This window comes from Arachis duranensis, chromosome 8 (genome assembly GCF_000817695.3).
Source record: "Arachis duranensis cultivar V14167 chromosome 8, aradu.V14167.gnm2.J7QH, whole genome shotgun sequence".
Taxonomy (NCBI): Eukaryota; Viridiplantae; Streptophyta; class Magnoliopsida; order Fabales; family Fabaceae; genus Arachis; species Arachis duranensis.
The window spans coordinates 24,646,937-24,667,839 of NC_029779.3; the positions used below are offsets into that span (position 1 = coordinate 24,646,937).

General features: G+C 25.0%; 1 protein-coding gene across 1 annotated transcript; it reads left to right on the forward strand.

The window, feature by feature from the left end:
* The first annotated feature begins 4,969 nt into the window (after positions 1–4,969).
* On the forward strand, positions 4,970–15,113 carry LOC107461460 (beta-glucosidase 12-like). Its single transcript, XM_016079950.3, has 13 exons — positions 4,970–5,154; positions 6,199–6,268; positions 9,991–10,049; positions 10,324–10,399; positions 10,492–10,569; positions 10,804–10,891; positions 10,970–11,225; positions 11,927–12,042; positions 13,863–14,080; positions 14,193–14,224; positions 14,341–14,443; positions 14,544–14,652; positions 14,844–15,113. Exons 1-13 carry the CDS (start codon positions 4,975–4,977, stop codon positions 15,013–15,015), a joined length of 1,557 nt encoding a protein of 518 aa, XP_015935436.2. The 5' UTR covers positions 4,970–4,974; the 3' UTR covers positions 15,016–15,113.
* Positions 15,114–20,903: the final 5,790 nt, after the last annotated feature.

Consider the following 20,903-nt stretch of genomic DNA (forward strand, 5'->3'; position numbering starts at 1 on the left):
AACTAAACTATAACTAATGGTAACTAACATATGTTTCCCTCTTCACTCCTTCGGTTAAATAGCATTAGAAATGAGTTGGATTGGGCCCACAAGGCTTCTAAAATCGCTGGCCACGTTTTGCTTCAAGTGGACTAGGTGGCAGCAACGGCGCGTGCGCGTACTATGCGCGTGCGCGCCACCATACTTGTAGCAACTATGGCAAATCTTATATCTTTTCGAAGCCCCGGATGTTAGCTTTCTAACCCAACTGGAACCGCATCATTTGGACCTTTGTAGCTCAAGTTATGGTCGTTTAAGTGCGAAGAGGTCGGCTTGACAGCTTTCCGGTTCTTTCATTTCTTCATGAGTTCTCCAACTTTTCATGCTTCTTTCTTCATTCCCTTGATCCAATCTTTGCCTCCTAAACCTTAAACCACTTAACAAACATATCAAGGCATCTAATGGAATCAAGGAGAATTAGATTTATCTATTTTGAGTCCTAAAAAGCATGTTTTCACTCTTAAGCACAATTAAAGGAGAATATACAAAACCATGCTATTTTATTGAATAAATGTGGGTGAAAGGTGACAAAATCCCCTAAATTCAATACAAGATAAACCGTCAAATTGGGGTTTGTCATCTATCTCCTTCCATTTCCTGGATTTTAGGAACATATTTTGATGGTATTTTTGTATATTTTGAATCTTTGTTTATAAACCCTTTTTTAAAAGCATAATTATCAAAACCCTGTTTCCCATTTAAATTGAGATTGATTATCCTTAGATGTTCCAGCTTCATTTTTTACTTGTATTGGAATTGCTGGTTCTTCGTCACTTGAATAATCTAGGATGTGTTCTTCATTTTCTATATTTTCAGGATTTACTAATTCTTCTTCTATTTGAAATTCCTGTTCCATAATATTATTTTCTTGAGCCATTTTTAATTGTTTAAAAAGCATTGTATTTTCTTCTAATTTTTCTTTAATATTCATAATTTTAGTAGTGGTTTTACTTTTAAATCTGTTATGTTGATTATATTTTGAAACTTTTCTTCTTTGGGATTCTCTTTTTCCTTATTTCTTTGAAATTTTATGGATACTAATATTTCTTCAAGTATGTCTACTATAGAATTTAATTGTGGGTCAAATGTATGATAAAGATGTGGTGAATCATTTCTATGGTAACATTTTTTAGAAATTCCATGTGAAAAAATAAGTTTTTTCAGGTTTTTGAAGTCCTTCAATAAAACTTATAGTAAAATAAAGATTTTGAGAAAAATCATTTTGTATTGATTTTAAGAATTCGGTGTCATTACAGTTAACATTAGTTAAAATCATTAATTTTTGATCTATTAATTTTGATAACTTAATTATTTTTTCTCTTAAATCTTCTAATTTACTTTTTTTCCATTAGGTGACGCTTTTCTTTGTGAAGAGTAACAATTTTAAATGAAAAGTGTGACTTTAAAATGTGTGGTTTAAATTTTGTCACGTAAGCATATCTTTAAATCCGTACCACTTTTTGTTCTGTACACTATAATTTACCTATTATAGGCTTCAGCTAATAATGATTTAAGAGATTTGTAATCTAAGAAACCATAATAATATATACGTCACAAAATGAGAGGCAACTATTACTTGGGATTAATATATCATAAAATGTTGACTCGCTCGCCTATATGACTTGGTATGGTCTTTTAATTTGCGTGTATTGAATAGTAATTTAGCAGAAAAAAAAAATCTTACTAATGTGTCTTAAAAATATTTTTGAATTTATAACAAATAAAAATTTTGAATAAACATTTAATAAAATTTTTAACTTTTTATGCATTGAATATATGAGAATTATCAAAATTTTTTATTTTTATTCCTTGATTAATATTTTTAGAAAACTACTCTTTATTATTTAATAGTTATATTGAATTGTCAGGCTAATTTTTTTTTTATATTGGATTATTATTGGTGTTTTTCGTTAATATTATAATATTTTGGTATAATACAGTGATATGGGATAAGAAGAAATTGTGAGTAACGATTTCAAATAAAACAAAAAAATTAAAAAAAGTTAATAGAAATCGCGAATTACGATTTCAACTAAGACAAAAAAAATAAGAAATCGTGAATCACGATTTCAATTTTTTGATTTAAAAAAAATGTGATTTCTAAAATCGTGAATAACAATTTCTTTTGTTAAGCAAATCGTAAATAATGATTTATATTATGCATCACACTTATAAAATACACTCATTTTAACTCATACTATTGTATTACACTATTTCATCCATCATATAAAAAATAATTAACTGAATTGTCAATTATTTTATCTTCTTTCGTTACGTTATTTAGACGTTGACGCATTATTTAACATGGACCATTCAACGAAGCATATGTAATAAATTTATTTTTATATGTTCCTACTTATTTTTTAACGTGGTCCGCATGGAATCCTATTATTAGCCATAAATGAAGATTGAAAACGTCTTAAGATCTTACCTAGTTTCACAAGAATTCCTTAGTCTAACTAGTCTATCAAATCAAAAATTAATACATCATATATCTAAATTTTATTTAAAAATTTATTATTAGTCAATAAATTATTATAAATATAAAATAAAATTTAAACTTCTAATATATACTTATTAAACAAATTATTAGAGTATTATTAAAAATAAAAAAAAGTTAAATCAGAAAACAATTAAAATAGTTATCGAGACATTATTTAATTTTCTATACGAGTTCAATTATAAAGTCAATTTTTTTCGGTCAATATCAATTAAATTTTTTAATTTTAAATTTTGCATCTTAAATCTTAAATTCTATACTCTAAATCTAAATTATCCAATAATAAAAATTAAAAAAATAATTTTATAATAAAAAATTGACAAATACTATCTAACAATGTATAGACAGAATTAAACTTTTAATGCACACAAGATTAAACTAAACATACACACTAAACAATTAGTTAGACATGCAAATGGATACAAAGTTACAAATTAAACTAACCATACACATAGAGACTAGAGTTGTGTGAGGCCAATTCAATACAACCAAAGAAAAGAAAACAAGTTAAAACATCGCAAACACTTGTTATAAATGTATATATGTACATTTGTAGGTTTATGTTTGTCATTTTTTTAATTAAGTTTTGACTTTAATTTTAACTTCATACATATAGCAATGTATGTATTAAGTTTTTATATAGTGTGGTCTATAGATACTCATTATTATTAAGGGGTTTCAGATGGCAATATCTAAAGATAACTTTGGATGAGGACATTTGTGTATAGGTTTAATTAATTTGTGTATTAAGAATACATCTAAAGTTAGTAAAAGAATTTAAACTTTTTTACTTTAATAAATGCATAAAAATATATTAAAAACTTAAATTTTTTACGTATTATTTTTATAAAAAAATTTATTAATAATTGATAATTTTAATATGGTGTCTTAAAGATAAAGAGTAGCTAAACTTTTTTTAAGTATTGAAGAAAGATAAAACTATTTTACATATTAAATTTTATTTATATTATTTTCGGATAAATTGAAAGGGAAATATTTTATCGTGTTAAACTATTTTTCCAAAAATTTTAAAAAGTCAAAGATGATATTTTAAAATAAATATGTATTATTTATAATAAAATTTAATATAACATTATAAATGAATATAATAAACGTTAATTGTGTATACTCATTTATTTAAGAGTGATTCTTCTATGGATATAATTTTAGGTGGACGGTGTCTACAAATTTTTTGTTTAATTTGTCTAAAAGTAAAAATAGAATAAAATGAGGCTTATCTTTTTAGGATTATGCTACGTGTTTATATGTACATTAAAATTAGTCATTTATTAAAGTCAGTCATCAATATAAAATATATATTAGAATATAAATATACATTAAAAATAAATTAAACCACACATATATTGATATACAAATACATTAGTGATTGATTTTAATGTATAAATATTTTTGATATTTTTATTTTAAATTCTATGAATAAATATTAAACGTTATAAAAGATATCATCATTTTAAGCATTATAATTTTTTTTTTCTTCTTAAATTAACCTACGTATATTTCAGGCTTTATTTGGATTTTTTTTTTCTGGCTTTGAGAGTTATAAGAAATATAACTGTTTTTGTGTGGAGAAATGGTCTAGCTTCTTGTATAATTCGTCCACTCTTCCATGATTATTTGTAATTTTCTGATTACTATGAGTTATACTTTGTACTTCAATGTTTAAGTTAATATTTAAAATAGTTCGTATAAAATTTAAAATTGGATTTAAATAAAGCATACCTTCCTTCTTTTTATAAGCTGAACATGCTTTATAACCATTTATCAAATATGATATTTAATAATAATAGATATAAAGTTCTTTTATCGGTTATGATATTAATTATATAGCAATTTATTCGATATTCGAATTATACGAGTTATAACAAGTGGATTAATAATAAGCAATAAAATATGGGGGTGGCCAATAAACTATAACTCAAACAAAGGATCTGTTTGGATGAGTTTTTTTTTTAAATTTAATTTATTTTTTTTTAAATTAAAGATTTTATAAAAAAGTAAAAGTAATTTTATATTTGGATATAATCATATAAAAATACTTTTTTGTTTATTTATTACATAAAAAATATTTTTAATATTTTTTTAAAAAAAAGATGTAAATTATAGTTTTTCAAAAAAAAATTTTAATACTTTTATTTTTACTACTAGAAATTTATTAAACAAACTAAAAAATAAAAATAATTTTTTTTATTAATTTAATGGTCCACGAACAAACACTAAATCACATAATTTCTCTATCTTCACTTAGAAGTTCCGAATTCGAGTCTCACTTTTAATTTTAAAAAAAAAAAAACATAGGTGGGTGACAAGCTAGGTAGCTAAAACTAAAAGCCTAATAAAGGTTACCTATTTTTTGTTATAAAATGGGTCACAAATTCTCAATACAATCAATAACCACGCAACTGATGAAGAAATATATGGCACCCAATAATAACAAGGGCATTTTGGTACTTGTCTCTCTCTTCTTCTTCTATGCTCTTATTATCACTTCCTCTTCTTCTGCATCACCAGTTTCCCCCATTCTTGATGTTTCTTCCCTCAACCGAACTTCTTTTCCAAAAGCCTTCATCTTTGGAACTGCTTCCTCATCCTACCAGGTATGCATAATGCATGCATACGCATATAAAGTAATATTAACAACACAATATTTAAAATTATTTTATATAATATGATATTTATAAATATATTTATTATATTTAAAATTATTCAATTATTTTAACGATAATTAATGAATGCTAATTAAGACAATTTTTAGAGGGTCTCTCAAATATTATTGATATAGCGATGTGTGTAACTAACTTTTAGTTAGTTAATTAACTTGATTAATTGCATCTCTAAACTACTTCCTAACAAAAGCTGAGAGCTAGCTGAGCTGATTATTCACACGAAAATTGTTATAATAGTTGTTTTCATATAAAAATATCAAAAGAAATGTCATTTTAAATTGTTTGAAATAATATGTATTTGTATATTAAATATTTTTTTATTTGAAATTTATTTTAACTATTTTTTATGTTTGTACTTTGTAGTATTATGATGCTATTTGTTTCAAAAATTTAAGTTTATAATTATATTTTGGTTTAATTATTCTTTTGATTTCTGTAATTTTACTAAATTTTTATATTTTTTAATTAGATCTTTATACTATTTTTAATTTTGTAATTAAGTCATTTCTGTTAGAATATTTCTCTATAAATTGAAAGTATTCACAATTAAGAACCTAACTAAATCTTTAAGTGCATATTTTTTGAGAGAAATATTCTGTATTTTAACGTTTTTTACGTAAAAAATATCTAATTACAAAATTAAAATCAATATAAAGACCCAATTTAAAAAAAAGTATAAAAATTTAATTAAAAATTTAATAAATTTATAAGTGCTAACAGAATAATTAAACTTTATATTTTTAATATATTTCCTCAACTAGATTTGAACCTTAATTATATATAAACCCTTTTATTTCAATTTTTTAGTGTCTTATTTTTTTTAATATAATAATTATTACATTCTAGAATTTTATTATACTTTATAAAAGAATTTTATTTCAAAAATTTAAATTTATAAAAAATATAAATAATTATATCTCTAGTTGTTTGTTTAAACAAAGGTATGGTAGCTAATTATGCATATAAGAAATACAGTATGAAGGTGCAGCAAAGGAAGGTGGAAGAGGAGCAAGCATATGGGATACCTTCACCCACAAATATCCAGGTAACTTAACTGCTTCATATATATGCCTTCTTAATTTGCTAACTCATTTTTCTTTTTAATCAAATTTTAGATGCACCAACTTTGAAATGGCCAACACTTTCAATATGCCGTTTCATCTTTTTTAATTGGGAAATCCTTTCTTTTTAAAAAGAAAAAAAAAATGCTACCGGTCTATGCACCCCCTTTATTTATTTATTTTTACTCCTCCTTTAATTAATTTAAAAAAATAATATATATATTTGTATGCCGATATATATAAGACATGTATGGTTATTATTGTTTTGAAATAATTGTCATTTTGATCCTTTTAATATATTAAAAAACAATGTATTTATTAGATACAAAATAAGTGTTAATATATTAAATTTTTAATATATAAAAAAAGTCAAAGCAATAAAGAATAAAAAATACCGGTAATTATAGAATCAATAAAGTTAGATGTCTAAATTTTTTAAAATTAAGTTTTCAACTAAGTCATAACATGTTTTTTTTTTTAACATATGTACGTATGCGTCGTCATTTTCTTTTTATTGTTGTTATCATTGTTGTTGCCGTCGTCGTACTTTTTCTTCAAACATATATGTACGTAGTACGTACGTATGCGTTGCTATTATACAAAAAAAAATTACTCTATAATAAAATTTTTATATTTTGTAAAAAAAAAATTTTTGTTGAAAAGTACAAATATAAGGAACTACATGATAAATGCGTGCGATTGTTTTTTTGTTGAATTTTTATCAATTTAATTAGACTTAGTCATAAGAAATGTTTGTAAATAACTGCTATAGAATAGCACAAAAATGCTTATACCTTTAGGTAGTGTTTGTTTTAAGATATTGAAACAGAGACTGAAAGACTAAAACTTAATATCATGTTTGTTGGCTCAGAAATTGATATTAAAATTTATGTCTCTATTATTAAAATTTCAGTATTTCAGTACCTTCAAAAAGTGAAAACATAGGAACTGAAATTTTTAAAGACAAAGACTGAAACTTTAATAACATTTTATACCTAAAATATTCTCATTTCAATTAATTAATTCTAATTTTATATTTTGTACAAATTAAATTAGAGTTTCATTCTTGTTTTAATTTCTGTTTCCCACTTTACACCAAACAAAATACTAAAATTTATTTCTATCTCTATCTTTTAGTCTCTATCTCTTAGTCTCTATCTCTCCACCAAACACTACCTTATTAATCCTCAAGTAGTTATACATGGGCCAAACGAAAATACCATATGGTTAACATTTATTCCAAGGGTAACAATGTAATAAAATCCGATAAAAAGTTTTACCTGATGAAAATTAAATGATTAATATTTAATAATTGAAAGAATAACTTGGCACTAATTAGTTAAGCGTATGTAGTATATATGTCAATATATAGGTCAAGGAAATATTCAAATAAAATCTTATAATGGCCGGATTGGTATGAGATTTCATCCAATGACTCACCTTCCCCTGCTGGTTACATGCTGGCCAAAATTCAATAAAACTGCTGGCCCCCTAGACTTTTCCATATATATATATATATATGATGAATGCTACCCAACCCCCTCTAAAATAACATGTAAGTTATCCTTTATTATGTGTCACATTGTAATTGGTCCTTATCTTAACCATAGTTGGATTATTTTATAATTTATTATTCTTAAAATATCAAAGCTCCACTCCCGTTAATTGAAGCACATTCCACTCTTCCATTCTTTGTTTATCACTTCATCACCTAGATTTGGTCCTTCCAAGCACCGTCGCGTTCGTGACAAGAAGCGCTAACGTCATCGCCATGCCCTCCCACACAACCTCTCTTCTTCCCAGTATAGTATAGCCAGTGCCTTTTTTTTGGCGTGAATCACTGTTTACCCACATAATTAATGGTTAATTTGGTTATTAAATTTTTTTATTAAAAAAACATATATTTATTTAATTATGTGAAAAAATTTAAAATAATAAAATTTAACTTTTTTACCGTATTTTTTATAGTATTTTTATTTTTTATTTTTTAATTTATTAGTACTTTATTATTTAATTAATAATTAAATAAATTATTTTTATGAAAAATTATTTTTTATATTATTTTTTTATAGTACTTCATTTTCTATATTTTCAGAATTTATTAATTCTTCTTCTATTTGAAATCCTTGTTCCATCATATTATTTTCTTGAGCCATTTTTAATTGTTTAAAAAACATTGTAACTTCTTCTAATTTTTCTTCAATATTCATAATTTTAGTGGTGATTTTACTTTTAGATCTGTTATGTTGATTATATTTTGAAATTTTTCTTCTTTGGGATTCTCTTTTTCTTTATTTCTTTGAAATTTTATGGATACTAATATTTCTTCAAGCATATCTACTATAGAATTTAATTGTGGGTTAAAAGTACGATAAAGATGTGGGGAATCATTTCCATGGTAACATTTCTTAGAAATTCCGTGTGAAAAATAAGTTTTTTCAGGTTTTTGAAGTCCTTCAATAAAACTTATAGTAAAATAAAGATTTTGAGAAAAATCATTTTGTATTGATTTTAGAATTCGGTGTCATTACAGTTAACATTAGTTAAAATCATTAATTTTTGATCTATTAATTTTGATAACTTGATTATTTCTTCTCTTAAATCTTCTAATTTACTTTTTTCCATTAGGTGATGCTTTTCTTTGTGAAGAATTACGGTTTAAAGTGTGGCTTTAGAAAGTGTGGTGTAACAAATCTTTAAATCTGTACCAATTTTGCTCTGTATACTAAAATTCACCAAAATTAAATTAAGAAGCACTTGAATCCATGATTCTCTCAACATATATATAAAATAATAACCTCTTGTCCGTAGACTAATCAGGTAGATGACAGAATAGAAATAAACTCAAACACTTTTTTTTTTTAATTTGTATCAGACATATTTTCGAATACGATAGATATTGTTATTTATTTAATGTGTGTGTTTTTTGTGTTTAACTGTGTCTTAATAAAAAATAAAAAAAATTTCTGATATATTTAAAAATACCTAAATATTATTAGGTATTAATATGTCCAATCTTATTCTTAATATGTATTTTTGAAATAAGTTTAGCAATAGTATATATTATTAATTATTAAAATAAAATATATTTTAAATATTTTATATAATTAAAAAATATTAAAATATTATTAAATTTATCTAAAAAATATTTTATATTTTATATATACACCATGTTTTCGCATATTATAAGCATTTTAAATTCGTATACCTACATATTTTGTATCATCATATCATGTTCTGTGTCTATGTCAATGTCTATATATCATAGTATAATTATATAACGTGCACATTAAAATATATAAATAAAGAGATTTTTAATATTGAGAATTAATTGTAACAATAATGTTTAAAATAATTAAAATATATACCATACTATATCTGACGAACTTGAATTGATTGGTTAATTTATTCGTTAAACAGTTAAATTATTTAACAAATTTTTAAATAAAATTTAGATCCATAATAAAAAAAAAAATATTCTATCGAATTAGAAAATCCGTAAAAAAAAAAGTCATACTCATCATGTTAATAAAAACGTTTGAAAGATATTTTATAAAATTTATAATGACAGCTCATCTCGTAATTAAAAATATTTTTTTATAAACTATTTTTTTGTGTATTGATTAGTATTATTATTATATTAGTGGAGTAGTCCCTTTAATTAATCGGCATATCATATCTGACGATTATTGCATGCCACACGCAGAAAGGATACAAGATAGAAGCAATGGAGATGTTGCAAATGATGAATATCACCACTACAAGGTATGATATATATAATATATTAAATTCCAAATGCAATGGCAGCAAAATTAAGGAGAATAATATTCCAAAAAAATAAAATAAATATAAAAATCCACATTAAAATAATAACGATGAATCAATTATGCAACATATTTATATTAAAATACTATAATATAAATAAAGAATAAAAAGAACAATAATCACATTAATTCCCATGCATATATATGCTTATTTTTTCCTTGATTATTATGATTTCATATAAAAAAAAAAAAGATTGATTCTTGTCCATATATAGGAAGATGTTGGGATTATGAAGTATATGAATTTAGATGCTTATAGATTCTCTATCTCTTGGTCCAGAATACTCCCAAGTAAGTCATCATATGCCTTATTAGCTAGTTTCATTTGGCTTGATTGGATCTTTCATGTTATTAACTATTTTAAATGAATTTCATGTGAACAGAAGGAAAGCTTAGTGGAGGCATAAATCAAGAAGGAATCAAATATTACAACAATCTCATTGATGAATTATTATCAAATGGTTAGAATAACTAATTAAAGTTTGAGGGTTAAAATCAAAATAGTTCTTTATTCAAAAGATTAGATGTGTATTAATTTAGTTTTTAGAATATTAAATATTTTAAATTGATCTTTAAAATATATAATTGTGAATTATATTAGTCTTTTTATTTCTCACATAATGATATGTGAAATAATCATCATTGTATTTTTCAAAAATCAACTTAAGACGTCTAATTTTTTAACTCTTTTTCAGGTATAAAACCATTTGTAACTCTTTTTCATTGGGATCTTCCCCAGACATTAGAAGACGAGTATGGTGGCTTCTTAAGCCCGAACATTATGTAAGTGCTACAAAAAATAAAATAAAATAATTAAAATAATAAAGCAAGCTATCATATATTATTATAATTTCTTTTTAGAAATGATTTTCGAGATTATGCGGAGATTTGCTTTAAAGAATTTGGAGATAGAGTGAAGCATTGGATCACTTTGAATGAACCATGGACATTGAGCCAAGGTGGCTATGCAAGTGGCATGCTTGCACCTGGTAGATGTTCAAAATGGGTGAATCCAAATTGTGGTGCTGGTGATTCTGCTACTGAACCCTATTTGGTTGCTCACCATCAACTTCTTTCTCATGCTTCTGCTGTGCAACTCTACAAGAAAAAATATCAGGTATTATATCGAATTTTTATGATAAAAAAGTCTATATTTTAATTGTTGTTTATTCAAAAAAAAAAAGATAAAGATGGAAAATTTTAAAATATTTACTAGATATGGATTGAATTTTAGTTTAATTATTCTATTAGTTCTTATAGTTTTATCGAATTTTTAATTAGATCCCTATATTTTTTTTCTTTTCAATTAGGTCTCTATATCATATCAGATTTGTAACTAAGTCCCCATCGTGACAAAAATATTGAAATTAACGGAATATTCTATTAAACTATATAGAATATTCAGTCAAGTGTTAGACATATTCGTTTTGCTTAATAGAAATATTCTGTTAATTCCAGTATTTTTATCACAATAGAGACTTAATTACAAAATTTGATATAGTATATATAGAGACTAAATCAAAAAGAAAAATATATAGAGATCTAATTGAAAATTCAGTAAAACTATAGATATTGACAGAATAATTAAATTTTAAATTTTTATGATAAAAGTGTATAATTTAATTATTGTTTATCGTAAAAAAGGTTTACATAAAGATAAATAAAAAGAGAAAAAAATTTAAAAAAATCATACAGATTAAAAAATAGACTCTTGCATAAAATAATATATTAAATATTTAATTATTTATGTATTTCTTTTTATTAGTTTATATTTTTGAGAAGTAACTTTATGATATTATTTATTTGTACATAACACAGGAATCTCAGAAGGGTGTGATAGGTATAACTTTGGTGTCTCATTGGTTTGTGCCAACTTCAAATAGCAAACTTGATCAAATGGCTGCAGAGAGAGCAATTGACTTTATGTTCGGATGGTAATAAGTGCTTGCATTTATTAACATATATATAACAAAGGCACAATTATATAGTATATACTTAATTAATTATATGGTGAATTCTACTCTATTCTTTTTGAAATAGAGGATAAATTATTCCTTATGATATATACAGTAATTATTTATAAATTATTCTTCTATCAGAGTTTTAAGATTCACGTTATCTTCTCTTTTCTTTTTAATTGACGCGATGTTTCTTTTGAAACTTGATAGTAGTGTTATTTTTATAATCCGCACCAAATACACCTCTTCTTCAATTTTAAGACCATAATTCCTCTCAAATTCAATCACCATTTCTAATCAATTAGGTTAGGATTTTAAACTTGTTCATATGCTTTCAATCTCTCATTTCAACCAGCACATCTTTTAATTTTTCAGCTCTTTCCTTCCTAAGATTTTCTTCCTAGTATTTTTCTTAAAATTCAGTCGGATCAACAATGATACTCCTCTTCAGATAACCAACTCTCATAACTTTGTATAACTATATAACAAAAACAAACTAAAATATTAGTTAGTCATAAAATCAATGAGTCAATAATTACCATCTTAAGATTTTTATTATCTGAATAATGATTGAAAAATAATTTAAGAGCAATTAAAGATAAAAAAAAATACCTTGGTGTCTCCTTTCACGCACCAATTACCATCATTTTTAACTAATATATCAAAAATTTCTATCAGTTTTTCAGCTCTCTCGTTTTTAAGATTTTCTAGCTATCGTATTAGAGATAGCAATTAAATTTGACGATCTCATTCAAACTTTGGAACTCTGGTTGAAAGATAATTTATCAATAATCATTGTATATGTCACAACGGATAATTTATCCTTTATTTTAGGCATGTAGAGTTCACCTAATTATATATATAGCTAAATATATAATAGTTTTAATTTGTTCTCTTTATTTGAAAAACATTAGTGCTTTATCACTAATTCTTTTTCAAGTAACAATATACTTTATTACTTTATGACTTAAATAGAATAATAGAACTAAATATAAAAAGTACATCATTTTGTCATAAAGCATTCATAGTTTTCAATAATTGGTCAGAGAAGAATAATATCCAGCATCATTGTTCATGTAGAGAAACTTTAATTTTAATTAATACTACTATAATTTTCCTAGCTCATTGAGTATGTTTCTTCAATGGTGGACAATAAATAATGGAACAAATCAGTCATATAGATTTAAATAGGAATTTTGATTTATAAAGAGCGATTCTACTATCAGATTACCAACCATTTTCAGGAAAACCTTTCATGTATATATCTTTCCCACTGCACCATTCTAAACAATGTTTTTTTTTGTCAAACACTGTTCTCTACTAAACTAAATTTTAATTTTTAGACTTCTCTTTTAATCTGTATTAAGTGCGTGTTAGATTTATAAAAAGTTTTTTTTTTAAAAAAAAAGGGAAGAAAACTTTATTTGCCTACTGACCTGCCTCAATTTGTTTTGTTATATATTTATAATTTTTTTTATCTTACACAATACACATTTACTTACCTACACTACTATAAATTTTTTTATATTTTACTTTTTTTTAGTTTAATTCGGAATTCAAATTCAGTATAACTTTTTCAAAAGCCAACAAATCCACTATTATATTATAACATTGCTTTATCAGCATTATATTATTGACAGAACTTACTAATACCATATCGATGAACTTATATTGATTGGATAATCAGTTTATTCGTTCACTTAAATAAATATTAAATATTTAAATTTTATTATATATATAAAGTTTTTTAAATTTAAAATTCGTGATAAATCAGTCTTTTACGGTATTTGCTACAGGTTTATGGAACCATTGACAAGAGGAGATTATCCTAAAAGCATGAGATCCTTGGTAGGGAAAAGATTGCCTAAATTCTCTGCAGATGAAGTTAAAGTAGTCAAAGACTCATTTGATTTTATTGGGTTAAATTATTATACCACCAACTATGCTGCTTACTCACATAAGCTCACAAATGCCAAACCTAATTACCTCACTGATTCCCATGCCAATCTTACAAGTAAGCACACATCCATTTTATATATTGTTCCAATATATAATTAATTAATTCATTAACATACATATTCAATTTCCAAATGTCACCTCTTTATTTTTTATTTAATTAATGGCAGCTGAACGCAATGGAGTTCCCATAGGTCCAAGGGTATGTATAAATAGTCTCATCAAATAACTGAAAAAGCTACGTATTATTTATTATAATTTATTATTACCTAGCATTATATTTGTAATTATTTTTCTTTTTTTTTTACACGTTTGTAGGCTGCTTCCAATTGGTTATATGTATATCCAAAAGGAATTCAACAACTATTACTTTACACCAAGGAAAAATATAACAACCCTTTGATTTATATAACTGAAAATGGTAAGAGAGAAAAGTCAGAAAACCATTAATTTTTTTTTTGTTACCTTTAAATTATCGTTTTTTTTTCTTAATTTTTATATATACTTGTATTAATTTGTAGGAATAGATGAGTTCAATGATCCAACACTATCACTTGAAGAAGCTCTTATAGATACTTTTAGAATTGATTATTATTATCGTCATCTATTTTATCTCCAGTCCGCAATAAGGTTAGTAGCTTCTTATTATTATATAATAATTTAATTATTCTTCAATTTTTAATTAAGTTATTATATATATATAATTAGATTTTTATATTTTTTTAGTTTTATAATTAGATCATTTTTATATCAAAAATATTAAAATTATTTTTCTTTTAAAATTCTAATTTTGTTCAATTTGTTGGCATTATAATAATAAGGGATGGCGTAAATGTGAAAGGATACTTCGCATGGTCATTATTGGACAATTTTGAATGGGCTTCAGGATACACAGTGAGATTTGGAATAAATTTTGTGGATTATAATAATGGTTTGAAAAGACATTATAAACTGTCCGCAAAATGGTTCAAGAACTTTCTCAAAAAATATTAGACTTATATTACAATTCTAGTGATTCCAACAAACAATATTACGTAAACCTTGAATGATTATATATCATAATTGCTTGCATGTAATTTTCTTTTAAAATTGTTTTACGTTATTGTGTCACTGTATGTAGATGTATCTTTTCAATTAATTAATTAATTAATTATTACTTTTGTTGTTGTATCGCAATTAGTATGATAATCAAATAAGATTAAGATCCTCTTATTACTGTCTAGAGACTATAGCTATAAAGATAAAATAGTGGCATGAGGTTATTTTCTACGCCGGAAATTCTTCCTAGACAAATGGATATTGACTTACATTATATAATGTATATAGATGGAATTAACCTTTCAATGCACAAAAGATTAAACTAAACATACACATTTAAACATATAAAATTTAGAAAGATTATTAATATTATGATTAAAAATTAGAATTAAAATTTAAGAGAAGTGCTACACATACAAGTCTTTTTGACTTACAAGTCTTACAAGTTACTAGGCCTTTTAATGCGTTATTCAACGTTTCCTATTTTCAAAGCGCTACACTCAGAACGGTTCTTCTTCTTCCTCTTCCTCTTCCTCCTCGTCTTCTTCTCCTCTTCTTCTTCTTTTTCTTCTTCTTCTTCCTCTTCCTCTTCCTCCTCTTCTTCTTCTTCTTTGTTTTTTTTTTTTTCGATTTTCATGGTTTCTGAAATCAAGCTTTGAAATCGTTTTGAAGAAGAAGAAGCAGCAGAAGATGAGGAGAAAGAGAAAGAGTTCTGAATTATGCAACGAATTTTGGGTGTATTTCTTAAATATTTTGGGTGTATTTTTTGTAATCCTTTGGGTGTATTTCTGTAATCCTTTTGAAGATAATGGAACTTCAAAAATACACCCAAACGATTACAGAAGTACATCCAAAATGATTACAGAAATACACCCAAATAGTTACAGGAATTCACCCAAACGATTATAAAAAATACACCCAAAGGATTACAGAAAATACATCCAAAGAATTTAAAGAAATACACCCAAAATTCGTTAAAATACATCTTATGCATAATTCAGAACTCTTTCTCTTTCTCCTCCTCATCTTCTACTTCTTCAAAAACGATTTCACCATGAAAAATCGAAAAAAAAAGATAAAACAGAGAGAAAAGAACGTAAATGAAGAAGGAGAGGAAGACGATGAAGAAGAACGTGCAGAAACGAAAGAAAAGGAGAAGAAGAGTAAGAGAAAGAAGAACGTGCAGCAAGAAGCAGAAGAAGAAGGAGAAAGAGAAGGCAAGAAACGAAAGAAAAGAAGAAGGAGAAGACGAAGAGGAAGAACAATGGTTGGAAGCGTGTTTTGAGCGTTAGTTTTAATTAAACTTGTAAGGCTTACAAGCCTTAATCACTTGTATGCGAAGAATTACTTTATTTAAAAAAAATTTGAGTTAATTTTATAATTATTAATATAAAATTTTTTATGTTAATATCTAATTATATTTTTATATACATAAAGAGAAAAAATATTATTTTTAAATAACAAATATAAAAATTAATTATTTCTATTCATGCAATAGACTTAATACTTAATCAAATATAAAAGTATATACATCAAATTCTTTTAAATTTTAGATAATAAATATTAAAATTAATTATTACTTTAGAATTAAACTCTTTTACATAGAAATAATAACTAAAAATTTTATTATTTAATTTTTTTATCTACGAAAATTCAGGTCTTCTCAATCTTTTCAACCGATAGAAACTTTTGTCTCTTATAATTTTTTTGTAAAAGTAATTTGATTCTATAAATTTTTTGTAATATAATCTATAATGTCATGATAAAATCGACATAATTTTAAAAAATTTATATTTTTGTAATGTTATTACGGATAAAAATACTAGTTATATAATATATATATATAGACAAAATTAAACTTTTAATGCACAAAAGATTAAACTAAACATACACATTTAAACAATTAACTAGACATACAATTGGGTACAAATTAAACCAACTATACACACAGGAAAACTTCAAAGCACACAAAGCATGAAAGCAAACTTTTCAACGTTATTAAATCTGCAACGTTAAATTGGCTAATAGAATTGTGTTTATAGCTAACAAATGAACAGATTTATATCTTATTAAGGGGAGGAGACACACGCTGGCAATAAAATACAATCAAAGTAGAAAACATCGCAAGATATTTATTAAAAGAGTAAAATATATTTTTTGTCTTTAAAGTTTGATAAAAATTTTAAAAATATCTCTAAGTTTTATTTTGTTTTAATTTTGTTCTAAAAGTTTTCGATTTGTATTAAATATATTTTCGATGGCTAAATTTTCAAAAAATTTAAGATCAATCTAATAATAATACATGAAAATTATGTTTGATTTACTTGTGTTAAGGGATTGTTATTATAAAATTATTGTCGAATCGGTCTTAAATTTTTTGAAAAATGAGCCGTCAGAAGTATATTTGATGCAAATCAAAAATTTTTTGGGACAAAATTAAAACAAAATAAAACTTATAGATATTTTTAAAATTTTTGTCAAACTTCGAGATAAAAAATATACTTTAATATATATGTATTTTTTTGTAGTTTTAATTTATATTTGTCAATTTTATTAATTATTTTTGGATAAATTGAAAGGAAAATATTTAATTGTGTTAATGAAAAAAATATGTATAGACCACAGTATAATTAATATTTAGTCTTACTTAAACTATTTTTTCTAATAAAAATTTAAAAAGTCAAAGATGATATTTTAAAATAACCATGCATTATTTTTAATAAAATTTAATATAACATTATAAATGAATATAATAAAAGTTAATTGTAGTAATTTTTTATGGATATAATTTTAAGTATTATTTTTTTTTAATTATTGAATTACAATCTCGATCCAAAATAGGAAGAAACGTACAAAAACTGATCTTTAATTAATTAAAATTCTCGAAAATTGCCATTAAAGATAACTAGTCAATCAAAAAAAGTCAAAGTCAAATACAAAGAACCTTACACCAACAACAGAAAATTCAAATCTTAAAGATTACAAAAAAACCTCAAAAAAAATATCAATTAAATATTTACTCTTAGACACTAACATAGTTAGACGTTCGCTTTCTAAAAAATTCATAGACTTTCAATGATAAGTACCAAACCAAAATTTATGCTTCACCTTTCCTCAAAACTCAAAGCTATTTACATCAGATGTATTATCTCCTCTTAACACTCTCTAATGACATCTTTTTTATTAATACCTGTTACGATGGGTAACCGGCCTAATTATTTGAAGGAGGGGACCTCTGACCGAATTCGCGTCTGAGAGCCTCCATCTGACTTGTGTGCGTGTGAATGAATGTGATGGTACCTACAAAGACACTTTAATGTCTAAGTCAGCAAGGATCTAAGCAAGTTTAGAGAATATGAAAAGGATACTTGAAGGGTATCAGTATTTATAGGGTGAACCCACAATCACCGTTGGAATAATTCCACCTTTTAAAGAGAATAATCATCCCTTTATCTTGCGAAAGTTGAGGTTTGACTCATAGAAGTTGGGTGGGAGATTTTAGAGGCAGTTACTTATTTAAATGAGCGTTATCTGCCAGCTAACCCCCTTATCCGACTTTCTTATGATGGAGCTGTGTCGATCTCGACCTCCTGCAAGGAGGTCGGTTGTGGAGGAAGACCAATTTTATGGATTAGACCTTTTTATATTATTTGGATTTGGGTCTTGGCATTGGACTAGGTATGAACAATACCAAACAACACCCTATTCTTCAAATATATATCTCTTCAATTTCATTTAAGTATACTACCTTTCTTTGATAAAATTAAAAATTATTGTATCCTGTTATCCTCCTAGTTTCTGATGTTCTTAATACTTCAATGCTTAATTTCTTAGTTTTTTTTATTTTTTTTACTTCGTGACTTGGATATGGCTTTCTCTTTGTTTCAGGTAGGAGTAGTGAGTGGGAAAGCCCGCCTCGCCTGCCAGAAGCTCACTCTTTGGCGGGCTGGTGGGCTAAAGACGCTAAATATTTTTTTAACTATTAAATAATATATATAAAGGCATAAAAAATTTCTTTTATTTTTTTTACTTTTAATTATTATAATTTTTAAAGGCATAAAAAAATTATAATTTTTATATTCACAAATATTAAAGTCTTTGTAATTATAAATATCTAATAAATATAATTATAAACTAAGTTTTTATCCAAAACAAAATAAACATAATCCAGAACATAATTATAAATATTGTCTCTAAAATAAAATAAACATAATCTAAAACATTCAATTTTCATATTTATTTTTTTGTAAGTTGAATGGAGAAAATTAGATTTTGACAAACAAAAATTACAAAAATATCCCTTATAAAAAAAATATTAAGCTTGACGGAGAAGTGGTATAAATTAGACAAATTTTTACTATTTAGCGGTCTCAATTTTTTCAATCCGACAAATTGAAGCCCGTTTGTCACTCCTAGTTTAGAATCTATTCTTTTCTTTTTCTTTTTTGAACTTCCTTTTTTCATTGTATTAATCTCACCAGTGAGACTTTGTTCTTTCTTTATTCTTTTGACTTTTCTTTTGGGAGGGTTTTCTTCTTTCTTTTTGTTATGGGTTCTTCTCGATCCTTGCCTCCATGAACGGCAACTGCCTCCACTCCTTTCATTAGAAGATATGCACGAATGTCATCCACATGAGCAGATGGCAGTGAGACCAGTTTATATAAAATGATAATAATTTTTATAATAAAAATAGTATACGTACGGATAATTATTTTTTATGTACATATAGCATGATTATAGAATTACCAAAAAAAATAGCATAATTATAATTACGATTATATTTTGTAGGGCTATTAAAATGGGCTAAATCTATTGGCCAGCCCGTTTATCCGTTTAAATAGATGGATTTTGCTTCTAAAATTAAGTCCGTTTAAATTTCGGGCTAAACGGGTTGAGTCCGATTAACCCGAAAAAAATTACAGGTTAAACGGGCTAACCCACGGGCTAAACGGGTGGTCTGTTTAATTTTTTTTAAAAAAAGTTACACTTTAGTTAATATTTTTTCCGATCCAATTCAAAAATCTGACCCATCAACTAAAAAAAATATTTTTTAATGGTTTTTGACCTAAAAGTGATATTTTTTCTCAAAATATTTTTCAAAAAATAAAATAAAATGATAAATGGGCTGGCCCGTTTAACCCATCAGACTGACCATAAATGGTCCGGGCTAAAAAATTCTGACCCGCGAATAAAGCGGGCTGAAACGGGCCAGCCCGTTAACCCACGGGCTTAACGGGCCGAACCTAAATGGACCGGGCTAGCCCATTTGACAACCCTAATATTTTGTTATTGTAAAATACAATTAGTCTTTAAAATATCTAATATATAAATTAAAACACTAAAATAAAAATTTAAATAATAATATATTATTTAAAATTTTATTATTTTAGGTTTTATATTTTAAAAAAATTAAGTAATTTTTTTCTTAACACTACCATCAAAATTTCTCTCTTTCTATATATATTACTAAACAATTATTTAGAAATTCACTTTCCAGCACAATTAGAAATCGACTCTTATTGATATTCATAATTAAAAAAGTTGTTTCAATTAATACAGTTATTACGTAAAAATTGAAACTAATTTTAAAAAAAGATAAATAATGTTCTTTTGAGCTGATTTTAAAAAAAGAACACTAATTTCGTTTAAATTTAAGAATTGCTCATTTTAACGAATATCTAATATGAAATTTTTTAAATTGACAATTAAGTACTAAAAATTGAATAAAAAATTAATATGGAGTCAAATTTAATAATCTAACAGAGACAAATAAATATTATTATTATGTACTATTAAAAAAAATTCCAAATTATAGCGAGACAATTGCCCCCACAATACTACAC